Source organism: Geotrypetes seraphini, chromosome 4 (genome assembly GCF_902459505.1).
Source record: "Geotrypetes seraphini chromosome 4, aGeoSer1.1, whole genome shotgun sequence".
Lineage (NCBI taxonomy): Eukaryota > Metazoa > Chordata > Amphibia > Gymnophiona > Dermophiidae > Geotrypetes > Geotrypetes seraphini.
Window position 1 is genome coordinate 167,477,263 of NC_047087.1, and position 17,634 is coordinate 167,494,896.

Consider the following 17,634-nt stretch of genomic DNA (forward strand, 5'->3'; position numbering starts at 1 on the left):
CTGCCCAATTTTCCTCCACACAGTTGTTTTGTTGTGGAACTTGTCTTCACCGACATCCTTCTGTTGTTTTAGCAATTTTGGGACCTCGGCCTTGCTGGGTTTTTTTTTTCCCTTGCTTTTTCCCTCTTCAACGCATTTTCATGTGTATTCTCCAGAAGCAGTTTCCCGTCGACGCTGCCAGAAATCCAGCACCAGTCGACGCCAGTGATCCGGTACCCAGCGTACTTCCGGCACTGCTTCTCCAGTCCGCACCGCCTATGCTGCTTCTTCTTTGGTAAGTTGGTTTTCTCCTTTAGGCTTCAGGTCAATGTAGCAGTGAGTCTACTCCTGCCGACCGTGGTCATTGTAGCAATGAGTCCAGTCCTGCCGACCTTGTTCAGCCCTATCTCTGGCTCTGCTTTGCGGTCGATGACTGTCTTGATATGGGCATGTTCATCTTGGAAGCATGGAGCGACACCGATGGTACCGATCATGAGCCAAGGGTACCGGTGTTCTTTTCTTTTCTTCTATTGCAGAGCCACATCTATGGTACCGGTCATGGAGCAAGGGTACCGGTGTTCTTTTCTGTCTCCTCTGGACCGACACCTATGGTACCGGTGTCCTTTTCTCTCTGCTCGGGAATGACACCATGGGTACTGGTCATGGACCAAAGGTGCCAGTGTCCTTTCCCCTCTGCTCCGGTGCTGCTATATGCCTTGATACCGGCTTTTTTCATCAAGGGAGTGTTGCACCTTGATACCAGCATTGTATCCATTGGTGCCAGTTCTTCCTTTTTAACAGTGTTTTCTTTCATGCCACGATTTCGGTTGGCCTTGGCATGTTTTCACTGTTCCTGTCGGTGATGTCGACGTTTCTAATTGGTGTTGACCTCCCTGCTCAATGTCGACTTCTCTATCGATGCCGTGTTTGTCGTTATTTCTGATCGATGTCGCAGCCCATGTTGACATACAGGTCGATGTCGGACTTTCTTGTCGACATTGACATGTTCAACTGTGATTCCAGTTGTTTGGGTTGTCAGCCCTGTTGACACCGTCTCTTCTAGTGCTGCCCGGTTGAGATTTTTGATTCCGGGGACATTTTCACTTGAGTCTTCTCTGCTTTTGACAACTCCTATCCCATGACATCAGTTGTCGTTACAGTTACCGGTGTCGGTAGTCGTCCAGTATGGGTAGGCTTTGCAGTCATCAAGCTGTATTCGGCCTTCGACATCGAGTCCTTAATGGTCTTGGGTTTGACTACTTGAGAGGCTTAGGGTGTCTTTGGAACTACACTCCTCTCTCTGAAGTGGTGGGTGTTTCTTCATCACATGTGCTTTTTTCCCTTGAGTGGTGTTCGCAAAGCCTTCGTAATTATATCACATTTCGTTTTTTACAGATCCATTAGGGAACTTTATCTAAATGCATTCCTTTGGTAGTTGACTTTGTACAGTCATTTCTTTCCCTACGGAATTTATTTTCCTACCTTGTACTTATCTCCTCTAGGGTGGTTTGCTTCCCTTCCTGGATCTCTATGGGGACTTTTTTGACACGCCCTATGAAGTAGTTCACATGTGTCTTTGTTTCCCTCCTGGTGGAGTTCCTCCTCACGACTAGTGGGTAGACCTCTGTCTTTCTGGGCAGAGTGGACAAGGCTAGGGACCGGTTAGCCAGATAGGCTTCCTAGATTCCCCTACTGCCTGTATGATTTTCCTTGGCATACATTTGTGTACACATTCCATGTAGCCGCTTTTCCATTTCAGTACCTGTTTTTGCAGATCAGTTTTTTACGGATCTGGTCTGCATCTGAGTGTCTGTTTTTATCATTACTCAACAGGACGGGTTATGGAATATGTCTGATTTGGGGAGGTGTTCCTGTGGCTGTGCTGGAACATGTTTCCTCTACATTATGGACCTGGTGAGTTTTCTCTGCCGCCTCTGTGTAGCAGTTTTCACTTTCACGGCGGTTGTCTTATCACTCTTCATGTACTCCTACAAGCCTAGGCTCTCTGAGTTTTCTTCATGTGGAGGCTTATTCACTTAATCTTTTCACCCTACTCTCAGATTCTGTTTGCTTTTGAAAGTCTGCATGGGATCTTAGGCAGTCCTTCCTGTTTTCTCTTGCTAATTCCCCTTGAAGGATTCTCTTCGATTACTGGGCTTTCTCTTAATTATCAAGGCCACTGGATGACTGTGTTTTTTCTGGATTTCAGACCTCATGGCTCTGCTTCTTTATTTTCCAGGAGCCGCTACAGGCTCCAATTCCTACGGCTTTCGAGCTGTGTTTTTCAACCGTTCTCCTTACCAGTTTTAGTTTTTTTTTCCTCCCAGATTATTCAGGGGGTGTCTGATTGTGTTGGCCACATCTATTCGATTATATGGCCTTCTTGTTTTTCCATGTTTTGAACATCTGGTTTTTTACTCGGTTGTTTTTTCCCTGAGAGATGGTTCAGACGTTTTTCTCTCTCATCTCATTTTCTTTAGCTTTTCATTTCCCGTACCCATGTTTCTTTGCGATCCTTCTTCACTCCACTCTTCTGAAAGTGTTTCTTTTTTCAGATTGTTTTCAATCTTACCCATGTTGTTCTTTTGCACCACAGGCTTTTTCCTGTTTCTGTTATACCATGGGTCGGACTACATTTTTGTACTCCTCAGTGGTCTTTTGTTTTTCCAGTGGTACCAGGCTTGTCTCTCAAAGCTGGTATATCTTTGATCTCCTCTAGACTCTACGGAGGTTCCCTTTTCTGTTTGTTACCTGCTTGCATGATCTTCATGCTTGTTGCATCTAATTTCTGCCTGGGGGGTTCATAAGGGCATTTTACAACCTTAGGGTCTTTCAACTGCCAGGCATCAGATTTTTCCCATATTTTTCCAAATTTGTTCTACTGATATTTTTAGGACCTCATGATTTTCATCATCTACTCTGTCCTCAAGTCCTCCTTCAGGGGTTTTACACTACATGTAATTAAGCAAGGAGTCTAGGGCTCTCTCCTCTTATGTCAGGAGGCCCTGTTTTTGTGACCTTGGAAACGATTGGCTATCTGCTCTTGCTGTTATTCATGGGGAGCTGAATTTTCTAGCAGCCAATTTCAGTGGGATTCCTTAATCCTTTTACTCCAGGGTTTTTATTTGTCTGGCAATGGTTATTTTTCTCGTGGATTGGTAGAGCATATTTTTATATGTATTCCCTTCGCTTCTTCTCCTGTAGAGCTTTTCATCAAGCTCACGAGAGCTGTTACCACCATGATGCATCGTGACCCAGTCAACATGGGTTCTCCTTTCTTTGTCCACTCAAATTTTGGGAGCCCTTTTTTCTTATCATTTTTCTGCTCGGTTCACTCCGACTCAGGAATCTTTGATTTCTTCCAATCTTCATTGTTTTTTTCTTTGGTCTGCATCCGTTTCATTTACATCTTTCTCAGCCCGCATATTGATTTCAGCCAGGACACCAGTCACTCACCCTCGTTGATACCAAAAGTGGTTTTGTTTTCTTTCCTGGCGTTTTTTTTTCTGTGCCTGTTTCCACCTTCCTAACCGGTGGTATCTTTTCTTTGTTTGATTCTAGTCTCAAGTCTATAGCTCTCAGACTTCTTTTTAATGCTATTGCATTTTTTCCCTTGATCTGCCAAGGAGCAACCTCTTTCTGATTCCTTTTCTGATTCCCAGGCTCATGATGGGAGTTTTTTCAAGTGTTTAACCACACCTCATTCTTTCTTTTGTCGTCTAGACTATTCCTGTAGTTCTTTCCTGGTTGTTGATGCTACCATTTGTAACAATGGCATCCGCTCCACTTGCGTTTATTACCTGGAGAATGGTTTTTCCTTATGTCTCTCACCTCTTACAGGGGGATCGGTTAGTTTCATGCCCTGCTAGCAGCTTCATCCTTATCAGTCTTTCATCAAGGCAAGTTGATTCTGTGTTCATGTTCACAGTATCTTCTACTGTTTTCATTTTGCTCAGTCAGTTCTTCTGTCTGTGTTGTTTCCTCCACCTCGTTTTTCCTACGAGGATTCTGGCTTGATATGTTTTGTCCTATAAGCGTTTTTTTGTCCTCCTGGTTATGCAGGTCGGAGCCGCAGTGATTCTATCCCAACCTTTTCTTTTGATTCAACTCAGTTTGGATATCCTGTATTCATCGGAAAGATTTTCACTTGGCTTATTGCCTCCCTCTCGTTCTTCTTTACTCAGACTGGCCTGGAATGGGAATATCGTGTCCCAGTCCCTAAGTTCGAGTTCTGGCAGCTTTTGTTGTTTTTCTTATAGTTACATTACTGAGGAACTCTGTACAGCTGCCACCTGGTCCTCAGTTCATTCCTTCACTTCTCACTATTGTCTGGTTTTTTCCTCCAGACGGGATGGGTGCTTTGGCCATTATGTTTTCCAATTGTATTTCTTTGGCCAACTCTCCCACCATCCCATCTCTGTTAGCTTGGAGGTCACCCATCAGTGAGAATACGCTGCCTGCTTGTCCTGGAATAAAGCACAGTTACTTACTGTAACAGGTGTTATCCAGGGATAGCAGGCAGATATTCTAACAACCCACCCGCCTCCCTGGGTTGACTTCTTAGCTGGCTTATCTTAACTGAGAGACCGCACGCGGTGTGGGTGTCAAGAACTTTTTTCAAGTTCTTGAAGTGTCCATACCGGGGCTCCGTCGGTGCCGTCACCCATCAGTGAGACTTATCTGCCTGCTGTCCCTGGATAACACCTGTTACAGTAAATAACTGTGCTTTCTTTCCCTTCTTTCTTTGTCTCCCTGCCTGCCCCCTTTCTTTCTTTCTGTCCCCCTGTCCATTTCTTTCTTTCTGTCTCCCTGCCTGCCCCCTTTTTTTCTTTCTGTCCCCCTGCCTGCCCCCTTTCTTTCTTTCTGTTTCCCTTCTTTCTTTCTGACTCCCTGCCTGCCCCCTTTCTTTCTTTCTTCTTGCCCTCCCCCAAGCCACTGCCACCGCCATCGGGGAATAGGCCCCCAAGCCACCGCCACCCCAAGCTCTCCTTGCTTCCCAATGCAGAAGCATCGGGCCGACCAGCATTCCTCTCCCCGATGTCAGAGAAGAAGTTCCGGGCCAGCCAGGCAGCGATTTGCTAGCCCGGAACTTCCTCTCCGACGTCAGAATTAATGTCAGGGAGAGGAAGGTTGATCGACTCGGAGCTTCTGCATCCTGTTTATGGCGTCAGGATGCAGGTAGAACACGAAGGCAATACGAGTCTATCACGGGTTCTGTGATCGACTCGTGTTGCCTTCGCGATCTACTGGTCGATCGTGATCGACTTTTTGGACACCTGCAGCATAACTGGCTTTCCTTTTCCCCCTAGTCTCTATTGTATTCTCTTCTGTAGGTTAAGTCTTGCAGTGCCCTCTTGTGGTGTAGAAGAGGATATATTTTCTTAGAGAGCTGCTTCAGTATTGCTAATGATCAGTCCTCAGGAATCACTGTGAGACTCTTTCTATATCCCTGTATTCTAAGACAGGGGCATAACTAGCCCTCTTTATTTGTTTTTTTTTTCAATTGGGGGGGAGGCATTCTCTTTCCTCCCCACCAGCATGTTAAAAATATTACCTTTGCTGGTGCGGAAGCCAAAGAAATTTGCTGTCTGATCCACTCTCCTCCTCCTTATGCTGCTACAGTAAAAAGAAAGTTGGCAGTGTGCCTCCAGCCACCGACTTTTTCTTTTTTTGTAGCAGGACAAGGAGGAGGGGAGAAGCTGGCAGGGCTTCAGCATCATTGTCAGGTACTGTAGAATTGTCGGGTACTGCAGAATTTGAAAAAGGTTTGAACCCAATATGTTTGTGTGGGACCAGGTCCCCAAGACTCTTCCCCCCCCTTTTGTGGCTATGCCTATTGCTCTAAGAGCTACCTCAGTAGCGTCTCTAGAACTTATGGGGAATTGGGTCTGACATCCTGTTTCTTTGGCGATGTAGGCAGGATTTCAGTCCAAGCTAGCCATCTTGGAGTTAAACTAACCAAACTTCATTTTGCTTCTTTCTTCTGTAAGTAATCTTCATACAGAACTTGAACTCAGATGATCAAGATGTGGTGCTGAAGGCCCTCAAGCGAGTTCCTGACAGCCGAGTGCAAAGAGAGGGACTGAAGACTCTAAGCCTGCTGCTCACCAATGGGAACAGCAAAGTCATCGCAGCTGTGTCCTCACTTCTGCGCAGCTTCTCAGAAAACCAGAAGTTCAGAGAGCGGGTATGAGTAGCTCCAGAATCTTCTACCTCACTGCTGACATCACTGTACTTGTGACATGAATGTTCACTATGGCAACACCAATGTCTTGAGTGTTAGGCCTCTGAGCTGGTGATTTTGCTTGCATGTGTTGACCCCAGCAGTGTTTTCCTGCTCCTTTGGGCCTTGATAAAATGGAACCAGCATGTGCCTTCATAGTTATCCTGGAATATTTCACACCTTCATCACTCCCCAAGTATACTTTGAACATGGCAGCACAAGTCTGTAGTTAAGAACAATGCATCAGGGCTCCATTTAGAGCCCAGAGCTGTGTAGTCATGGTCCCTGAATCCAGCTAGTAGATACCCAGTTAAGAGCAGTAGGCTGAGAACCATGGAACAAAAAAAAGGAAAAGAAGAAATTCTCCACAAAGACAAAATCCAAAAATGGAGAAAAAATAGACACCAACCGGGGATGTAAATCTCTGCTGATGGGTCTTTGTTGATATAACATTGAGAACCATGGAAGCCAGCATTGAAATCCTGGTTCTTTCCCACTGCTGTACCTGGTAACCTTAGCATCTGAGTATTTCTCCTAAATAGATTTCCAGGACTGCTTCCTCCCTCTCTTAACCTATTCTCTCTCTTTATTTTTTTTTCCAAATGGATAATATGATGCCTTTTAATGAGTTAAATGGCATGACTGTATCCATATACTGTAATTTCTTTTAAAAAATTTTACAGATAGCTCCAAAGATGGACTGACTGTTCTGGGCCCTCAGGCCCCCAACCACCTTTCAAAAGTGGTTAAATTAGATGGAAGCTAGGGGAGAATGGACCCCCTACGGCTGTGGGCCCTTGGGTGGTCAGTCTGTCCATGGATAAGTGAGTTATGCCTCGTTTTGAAAATCAGCCCGTGTGCTTAGATTTGACAATGTAATCTGTCTGAGTTATTTTCCCATCTTAACCTAAAAAGACTCCTAGGTCCACCTATGTGGTTTGTTTGTTTTTTTACCTAGCTAAAATTATGCATGGCATTGATTGTTCTTCTTTGTTCTCCCTACAATTTTAGCCATATATGGGTGTGGTAATTTTCAGCCAGAACATTTTTTTCCCTCCCTCAATCCTTTACTGTTTTAAATAGAGCTTTTTTTTAAAAGATTTTTATTGTAAAACACCCTGCTAGTTATGCAAAAGGTGGTATGGAAGTCTCTTTTTAAACATTAAACCTGTACCTTTGCATGGGTAAACATTCCTTAAAAATTGCCTGCCCACATGTCACCCTTTTAAGGAAAGAACAAGGGGGTAAGTGAGCACTGTATCAGAGCGCAGGAAATAAAGGATAGGAATTGGAAAAGTGTATTAGGTGAAGGGGTTATCTAGCTTTTTATACTTCTGTGACCACTTGAAGCATTTGAAGCAACTGGAGATTCATTTCATATCAATTTAATTTTGAAATAATTTGTTTAACTATCAAGTTCTAGGCAGAGTATGACAAAGTGAAGTCATCTTTAAAAGACTGATGCATTATCCAAAAATATAGTCAATGTTGCAACTGGGAATTAATCCTTTTCTGGATTCCTTTAATGTTGGTACATAGAGAATGACACGGTGGCTGTTACCTGCGGCTAGCTGCGGGTAACCCGCTGAAATAGTGGGGGGGGGGGAAAAATGCTCACTGCGGGTACGGGGACAAAGCCATTCACCACCTCGTGGAGCAGTGAATAGCCTTGTCTCTGATCACATGCAACCCCCTCCCTCCTTTCTTCTTACCTACCGGCCGCATCTATCTCCCTCCCTCCCAGTTACCTTTGTGGCGCATTAGTGTAATTTGTGCAAGCCGTCGGAAGTTGCGTCAGAGGAGAAGCGTCCGCCTGCAGACGCACACAACTTCAGGCAGGCTCCGGTGGCTTCCACAAATTTCACTAATGTGCCACAAAGGTAAGGGGGAGGGAAGGGAGATGGTCGGACTGCGTGAGGGGTGCTGAAGGGTGGTAGAAAGGAACAGACGCTGAAGGTGGGTGGCGAGAGGTAAGGGTGGTGGTGGAAAGGAATGGAACAGACGCTGAAGTTGGGTGGAGAGGAACAGATGCTGAAGGGAAATGTGGAAGACAGAGTGGGGAGAAGATGCTGAAGAGAAATGGGGAACAGAGTGGGGAGAAGATGCTGGAAGGGAAGATGCCAGACTATGGGGGGAGCGCAGGGAAGAAGATGAGTGCCAGACCAATTGGGGGAGGGTGGGGGTGAAGGGAGAGGCACAATAACAGAGCAAATGGAAGACACAAAGGGAAGGCAGACAGTGGATGGAAGGAATTGAATGAGATGAGGAAAGCAGAAACCAGACAAAGGTAGAAAAAATTTTTTTTATTTTTTTTATTTCTTTTTTTTTTGCTTTAGGATAAAATAGTATATTGGTTGTGTGTGTTGATAAAAATTTATAAACAAAGCCCTGCCAGCTGAACATCTCTTTCTCTAGTTCAGCAGCCAGAACTTTGATTTATAAGGAAGGAATAAGCTAAATATTGCAGTACTGAGGCTTGTATGGATGCTGCGGGGACAGTAGTCACAGGGATGGGGCCGGGACAGTGGTTGCGGGGATGGGGCGATGATGGGGACAAATTTTTCCCTGTGTCATTCTCTATTGGTACAGTTGGGAATGAATCTTCTCTTAGAGGCAGATTCTCAAAACTAAAATCTGTCTTTAATGTGCTCACTAAACCGGTTCCATCCAGTTTTGCGTGCATGTATTTTAGTGGCGGATTATCAAAATGGCTTACCGAGGTCTTTTCCAAGTTTTCTAACAGTCGGCGATGCTGCCGTGCAAATGTAGTACAACTAGGTCATTAATATTAAAATGATCACGCCGAGCGATTCTCTAAACTCTTTGTGCCATATTTGGGGCCAAAATTTACCAACAAGTCTGTGCTGTCATTGCCTTACTTTCTGATCAGTGCCTGAGCGCTGGTTGGCTCAAGCACTGACAGGAAAGTAAGGTTTGACAGCTCAGCCCCCCCCCATTCAAATTTAAATAATTTTTTTAAAAACACAAAAAACAAATTGAAGATTGGCAGGAGAGATGACCACGACACTGCTAACCCCCAACCACCCCCGCAAATTAAAATAATTTTTAAAAAATTGAAGTTCAGCAGGAAAGATGCCTACTCTCTATTGCCACATCACACAGTTATCCAAGGCTGGGGATTAGCTCTGTCTAATTTTACTGACTCCTCTGTATTCTCTTGTTCAGGCTCTGGTGTGTTTCCTGGAACAGCTTGAGGATGAAGAGCCCCTTATGCGGATTTCAGGATGTGTGGCACTAGGGTGCATCAAGGTGAGCTTGCACTCCTTATTGGTCATGTACTGTCAGATGCAGAAAACCTCTGTAGCCCTGGAGCAGCTTTGGTGAACTTTGCAGGAGGCTAGACTAAATATTTGACTTGAGATGGAAGTACTTATAGCTGTAGTTTACCTTTTCAACATAGCACAGTTACTTACTGTAACAGGTGTTATCCAGAGACAGCAGGCAGCTATTCTCACATATGGGTGACATCATCGACAGAGCCCTGATGCGTAAGCCTCGCAAGCAGACTTGCTTGTAGAAACTAGAAGTTTTGAGTCAGCCGCACCACGCATGCGCGAGTGCCTTCCCGCCCAGCACAGGGCACTTCTCCTCAGTTCAGATAGCTAGCAGAGAAACCAACCAGCGGTGATGGGTGGTTTGTGAGAATAGCTGCCTGCTGTCCCTGGATAACACCTGTTAAGGTAAGTAGCTGTGCTTTATCCCAGGACAAGCAGGCAGCCTCTTCTCACATATGGGTGACCTCCAAGCTAACCAGAATGGGATGGTGGGAGTGTTGGCAATTTAGGAGAATAAATTTGTAATACTGTCTGGCTAAAATGGCCATCCCATCTGGAGAAAACATCTAGACAATAGTGAGAAGTGAAAGTATGAACCGAGGACCAAGTAGCAGCCTTGCAAATTTCCTCAATAGGTGTAGATCTGAGGAAAGCTACTGAAGCTGCCATTGCTCTGACTTTATGGGCTGTGACTCTACTCTATAGGGGTAATCCAGCTTGGGCATAGCAGAAGGAGGTACAAACAGCCATCCAGTTGGAGATGGTACGCTTAGAGATAGGATGTCCCAACTTATTTGGATCGAATGAGACAAAAAGTTGTGGAGCAGTTCTGTGTGGTTTGGTGCATTCCAAATAGAAGGCCAAAGCACGTTTACAGTCCAGAGTATGAAGAGCTGATTCTCCAGGATGAGAATGAGGCTTTGGAAAGAACAATGGATTGGTTGAGATGAAATTCTGAAACCACTTTAGGTAGGAATTTAGGATGAGTACATAGAACCACCTTGTCATGATGGAACACAGTGAAAGGTGGATCAGCAACTAAAGCTTGCAGCTCACTGACTCTTCGAGCAGAAGTGAGGGCAATGAGAAACACTACTTTCCAAGTGAGAGACTTCAGATGAACCGTAGACATTGGTTCAAATGGAGGCTTCATCAATTGAGAAAGAACAACATTGAGGTCCCAAACCACTGGAGGCGGTTTGAGAGGAGGTTTGACACTGAAAAGTCCTTTCATGAATCTGGAAACCACCGGATAAGCAGAAAAGGGTTTTCCTTCAATAGGCTGATGGAAAGCAGCAATTGCACTGAGATGGACTCGGATCGATGTAGACTTGAGGCCAGAGGTGGATAAGTGCAAAAGGTAGTCTAAAACAGAAGACAAGGAGGAATGTTTAGGCTCCTTATCGTGAGAAAAACACCACGTAGAAAATCTAGTCCATTTTTGATGATAGCATTGTCTAGTGGTAGGTTTCCTAGAAGCCTCTAAAATGTCTCTTACAGATTGAGAAAACTGAAGAGGAGTTATGTTGAGAGGTACCAAGCTGTTAGGTGTAGAGATTGCAGGTTGGAATGAAGCAGAGATCCCTGACTCTGTGTAAGCAGAGACAGAAAAACTGGTAGAATGTATGGCTCCCTGCTGTTGAGTTGAAGGAGAAGGGAGTATCAAGGTTGTTTCTGCCACCAAGGAGCAATCAGAATCATGGTGGCATGGTCATTCTTTAACTTGACAAGAGTCTTGGGAATGGAGGGAATGCATACAGGAAGAGATTCGTCCATTCCAGAAGAAAAGCATCTGCCTCGAGGCGATGAGGAGAATAGATCCTGGAGCAGAACTGAGGCAGTTTGTGGTTGTGGAGAGCTGCAAAGAAATCTATCTGAGGCGTTCCCCACTGTGAAAAAATGTGATGATGAGCCGAGGAATGGAGTGTCCATTCGTGAGGTTGCAGAAGACGACTCAAGTTGTCCGCCAAGCAATTTTTCACCCCTTGGATGTAGACAGCTTTGAGGAAGGTGTTGTGGCGGATTGCCCAATCCCAAACCTTCAGAGGTTCTTGACAAAGGGAGGAAGATCCCATTCCTCCCTGTTTGTTGACATAATACATGGCGACTTGGTTGTCCGTCCGAATGAGGACTACCTGATCTTGAAGAAGATGCTGAAAAGTTTGAGAGCCTTGAAAATCGCTCTGAGTTCCAACAGATTGATGTGACACTGATGATCCGTACTGGTCTAGTGGCCTTGAGTACGGAGACCATCGAGATGAGCGCCCCAAGCGTAGGTCGAGGAATCTGTTGTGAGGACCTTCTGATGAGGGGGTGTTTGAAACAGCAAGCCTCTGGAGAGATTGGAAGAGAGCATCCACCAGCGGAGAGACTGTCTCAATGAAGGAGTGACTGCATGTGTCGAGAAAGTGGGTCGCAAACCTGCGTCCACTGAGATGCCAGGGTCCACTGAGGAATTCTGAGATGAAGTCTGGCAAAAGGAGTCACGTGTACTGTGGAGGCCATGTGACCCAGGAGTACCATCATGTGTCTCGCTGATATGGAGGAGCGGGAAGACACTGTTTGACAGAGTTGAAGGAGGACTTCCAGACGTTGTTGCGGAAGGAATGCTCCGAGTTGGATAGTATCCAGAACAGCTCCAATGAATTGTAGATTCTGAGAGGGTTGAAGTTGGGATTTGGGAAAGTTGATTTCGAATCCCAAACTCTGTAGGAACCACGTAGTCCGTTGGGTCGCTACAATAACCCCTTGAGATGTTGAATCTTTGATGAGCCAGTAATCCAGGTAGGGAAATACCTGAAGGCCATGGTTTCTGAGAGCTACGGCTACCACTACCAGGCACTTGGTGAACACTCTTGGAGATGAAGCTAGGCCAAAGAGCAGCACTCTATTGATGATGCAGATTCCCCACCTGAAATCTGAGATATTGGCGGGAGGCCAGATGAATGGGAATATGAGTATAAGTTTCCTTGAGATCCAGAGAGCATAACCAGTCGTTCTGATCTAGGAGGGGATAAAGGGATGCCAGGGATAACATGTGAAATTTTTCTTTGATTAAAAATTTGTTGAGAGCCCTGAGATCCAGAATGGGCCGCAGATCGCCCGTCTTCTGCAGAACAAGGAAGTAATGGGAGTAAAAACCCCTGTTCTGCTGTTCCAAAGGAACTGGTTTGATGGCATGGAGATGAAGCAGAGCTTGAGCTTCCTGAAGAAGAAGGGCGGTCTGGGATGGACTGGAAGGATACTCACTTGGAGGAAGCTCTGGTGGAACCTGAGTGAAATGAAGAGAGTATCCTTCCCTGATGATTGACAGCACCGTGAAATCAGATGTGATTGTCTCCCATCGGTGGTAAAAATGATGGAGACGACCTCCAATAGGGAGAAGATAGGACAGAGATAGAATGGTGGAGGTTATGCTCTGTTTTAAACAGTCAAAAAGGCTGTGTAGCCTTAGGTGCATCAGAAGGTTGAGGTTTCTGTTGCTTCTGATTCTGCTGTTTCTTAAGAGGAGGGTGAGTGTAAGTAGCCACTCTTGGAGCAAAACTCCTCTGATAAATAGGAGGAGGGCGTGCAGGCTTGGCAGGAGCTGGCTTTGGCTTAGGTCTGACAATAGAAGCAAAGGATTTTTCATGCTCAGACAATTTCTTGGTGGCTACCTCAATAGATTCATCAAAGAGGTCATTGCCTGCACAAGGAATATTAGCCAAACGGTCCTAAAGATAAGGATCCATGTCAATGGTACGAAGCCAAGCAAGGCAGCGCATTGCTACAGAACAAGCAGCCTCCCTGGCAGACAACTGAAAGGCATCGTAAGAAGACTGAAGTAGATGTAATCTGAGTTGTGATAGAGAAGCTATAACTTCTTGAAATTCAAAGTGCTTTTGAGTATCTAAATAACTGATAAATTTAGGCAAAAGAGCAATGAGGAACTCAAAATAAGTTATAAAATGAAAATTGTAATTAAGGACTTTAGTGGACATCATGGCATTTTGATAGATGCGACGTCCAAATTTGTCCATAGTTTTCTCTTCCCTTCCAGAAGGAACGGGAACATAAACCTTGGAAGGATGGGACCTCTTCAAGGATGACGCCACAAGTAGGGATTGGTGAAATAATTGTGAATTCTCAAATCCTTTGCAATGGAGCGTTTTATATCTGGAGTCCAATTGGCCTGGAACAGCTGGAATTTGCTAAGGAGTCTCCAGGCATCTGGTAAAAGTCTGAGACAAAAGCTTGTGAAGAGGAAGCTTAAGTGACTCTGATGGAGGTTGAGGAAGATGCATGACTTCGAGATACTCCTTAGAGTATTTGGAACCAGCATCCAATTGAAGGTCCATAGCCATCTGACGAAGAAAAGAGGAGAAAGATAGCTGATCTGCCAGTGCCTTGCCTCGAGAAGGACTCGATGTCGTCGAGGCAGCCTGGGTTGAAGATGAAACTTTGGCCGGAAAAAAGGCATCAAAAGAATAGGAGACTTGGATGAAGCAATCGAAGGCGCTGAGTCCTCGAGGTTTGGAAGTGGAGACCTTGATCGAGGAGTCCGTGGTCTAGTATAACTGGAAGGTGTAGATCGAGGCTTAGTTGAAGAAGGACACTCTTTGGAAGAAGAGCTATGCCTGGAAGTATGCCTCGATGAAGGCCTCTAATATTGGTGAGAACAGTGCTTTGAAACAGATCTTGAAGTTCAAGGAGACTTCGCCCCGGAGATGGAAGCAGTTGATGGCACCAAGAAATGGATGGGGCTGGAAGCTATAGATCGAAGCTTCAGAGGCTTGATGAAGGAACCTCGATGCACCCCCAAAGACTCTGCTCCTTGTATGGAGTGTGATGATTCTTGTCAAGGCACTTGCAAAGAATCTGCTCCTTGCTTTACATGCATAGAAGCCAGACCAGACACTCGCAGAGACTCTGCTCCCTGCATAGAGTGTGTAGTCTCAGTCTGAGGCATAGGAAGAGGCTCGACCTCGCGGGAGTCTGCAGAATGCCCAGGCTGGATTAGAGTAACAAGCTTCAGTCCCATAATAGTGAGGAACTGAATGAATTGCTGATCTAACATGGTCTGGAAAGAAGCCAGCAAGGATGGATCCGCATCTGAAACCGGACCACCTGCTTTGACTGGAGGTTCCACAGAAATGTGCTTCTACTTGGAAGTCTTAGGCACCTTAAGCACCACCGCTGGAACTTTCTGCTGAGCTATCTGATCTGAGGATACAGGAGAAGATACAGCAGACGTCGTCGAGGAAAGAGCCAACGAAGGAAAGAGGACGTCGTCGAGGAAAGAGCAAACGAAGAAGGTCTGATGAGACTTCGAGGTCGAAGCAGGAGGAACCTCGGTTGAAGGTGAGACCGAGGTCGGCTTCAGAGTCGAGGAAGTGGTCGAATCCATCCCGAAGAGCTTCTCCACTGAAGGCAGACGATGTTTAAGGGCTCGAGGTTGAAGAATAGCACAGCACTCGCACGACTTCGGGTGATGGTCTGGCCCAAGGCACTTGAGGCACTTACTGTGTGAGTCCGTAAGAGAAATCGCACGCTGACACTGGCTACACTTCTTGAAGCCTGTTGTTGGCTGGAACATAGGAGGAAAAACAGCTTCTGCAAGGTCGAAGCCCCTGGGCTGCGGCCGAGCGGCCTGCCCCGGCAGCCGAACAGAAGAAATAAAATTTTTAACGAGAAATAAAATAAATAAATTAAATACAGTGATTCGTGAAGAAAAATAACACAAACCACGGTGAGAGAAGGCACGAAGTAAGTAAGTTGAATGCAGAGAGTCAAAGAGGGACTTCTCAGCTCCGCGGAAAACTGAGAACTGAGGAGACGCACCCTATGCTGGGTGGGAAGGCACTTGCGCATGCGCAGTGTGGCCGACTCAAAACTTCTAGTTTCTACAAGCAAGTCTGCTTGTGAGGCTTCCGCATCGGGGCTCCGTCGATGACGTCACCCATATGTGAGAATAGGCTGCCTGCTTGTCCTGGGATAATTATATTTCTTGGGGGAGAGGGCAAGGAATGGGGATGCACAAAATAGTAAGGTCAGGGGAGGGTTAACTTTCTCTTCTCTCCTCTTAACTGTTTTTGGCATGTCTTTTTGGAATTCTGTGGTTACTATTGGGGGGTCCAGCATTATGGAATACTCTCCTTTTGACCTTGCATTCTGAACCCTCTTTTTCTGAAGATTTTGGCTGGCTAGTCTTGCTGCTTGGGTGCATGCTGTTTAGTGACTGTCCATTACAGGGGTTATGGGACACAGCAACTGGGGAAGTCTGTTGCTCTTTCTTTCCTATTGAAAGTGTATTTCTTTTCTTGAATACCTGATTTTATTGATTTGTTTACTGCTTTGATGGTATTAAGCAAATGTCTTCACTTTTGTCTATGTATGAGTAAGTGTGGTGGTTTCAGCACCCTCAGTCATTGTGGACTGTTGGCTCCTATCAGTGTTCCCTCTAATTCTTACTGCCATGTGGGCACAAGAAAAACACTTTGTGTGCAAGTTTTCCATCTCGACTCAACATGTGTGGCATAGCCTATTTTCAAAATAAAAAAAATTGCACTCAATTGCTAGGCATGTGTGCTCCCTTTCATGCACATAGCTTAGAGGGAACATTGGCTCCTATGACCTCTGCTGTATTTCATATAAGAATCAATTGTATATTTTCTTCTTTATGTGGGTATCTATTATCTGAATTTTAGCTGCGAGTTAAACTGTCAGGGCAAGTTTGCAAGTCCAGGCCTTTGGATATCCAGCCTCTAACTTCTTCATGCCATGTTGGTAGTTGTAATACTCAGAGAGCATCCGGTGGCCCATGGCAGTGTTCCTATGCATTTGTTTAGCTTTTGTCCTACCGCCTCAGTTTACAGCTTTCTCAGCCTTTACCCAAGGTTGAATTTAGGGGATCAGCTGACTTCCCTGAAAATCCCAGCTTCTTGGAGTTAACCTTTCTTGCTGTATCCAGTCTCCAAAGCGTTTTTCTTCAACAACATTGTAAATATGCATTCAGACTAGAGAATGACATGGGGATAGATTTGTTCCCGTCCCCGCAGGAGCTCAATTTCCCCATCCCATCCCTGTGTTTTTTGTTGCTATCCCTGTCCCTTTCCTGTAAGCTCTGCCTTAACTGTACAAGGCTCACAATTTCCCCATCCTGTCCTCCCGAGTTTTGTTGCTGTTCCTGTCCCATTCCTGTAAGCTCTGCCTTGAACACTTGTGATTTTAAAGTGTTTGAGACTTGTGCAGATGAGGACAGAGCTTTCAGGATTAGGGCAGGGACAGGAAAAGAACTTGGGATGGAAAAATGAGTTCCCATGTGGACGGGGAAAAATCTGAGACTCTTGAGTTTCAGTGCATAAGTTCTTTTTTGCCTCTGTTCCATAGTGCAGTTTGTCCAGCTGACTGCGTTGGTGTGCAGGTCCAGCTCATGGCTGTTCAGCCCTGTCACATATTCTTCTCTTGGATGTGCATGGTGGTGTTCTGTGGCTCCTGCTTAGAGTGGAGTGCAGGCAACCTTTCTCTACTGGTTCTTTCAGCGGATTTGCTGTGTTTTAGGTGCCGATGCCCTTCTTGGAGGTGGGGTGGAGTTGAGTGCAGCGTCCTCTTGTGGGGGTTGTGGACAATTCCATCTCTGGATGATGGGAGCAACTCCATCATGGGTTGGGGGGGATGCTTATCCCTACATAGCTATGGAGTGCAACTACATCTTTGAGGATTGAGCAGCGCCCCATTTTGGCCTGTAGGTTGTTCTGCTGTCATTCTCTCAGACCTGGCTGCCCTTTGAGGGGTAGAGCATGTATTTCTCTTCAGTTCTCTTGAGTAGCTCCATTATTGGATGTAAAGTGAACTTTCATCTTTGGCTCTCAAGCTTCGCTGTTTCTGTGGGTGTAGTGTGACTGAAAAAAATCTCAGTGAAATTGGAAGTAGTACTGAGCCTATTTGACAAGTTAAAAAGTGATAAATCACCTGGTCTGGTATTACATCCCAGGGTACTGAGAGAACTCAAACATGAAATTGCTGATCAGCTATTAGTGATCTGCAACCTATCACTAAAATCGTCTATAGTTCCTGAAGATTGGAGGGTGGCCAATGTGCTGATTTTTAAAAAGAGTTCCAAGGGTGATTTGGAAAATTACAGACTGGTGAATCTGA

General features: G+C 45.4%; 1 protein-coding gene across 6 annotated transcripts in view; it reads left to right on the plus strand.

The window, feature by feature from the left end:
- Positions 1-17,634, plus strand: part of RIPOR1 (RHO family interacting cell polarization regulator 1) — a 350,808-nt gene that overhangs the window by 294,378 nt on the left and 38,796 nt on the right. For all 6 annotated transcript variants that reach the window (XM_033941973.1, XM_033941972.1, XM_033941974.1 and 3 more), the window contains 2 exons: positions 5,970-6,166; positions 9,389-9,472. In XM_033941973.1, coding sequence (XP_033797864.1) covers positions 5,970-6,166; positions 9,389-9,472 — 281 coding nt within the window. The remainder of the gene's footprint in view (positions 1-5,969; positions 6,167-9,388; positions 9,473-17,634) is intronic.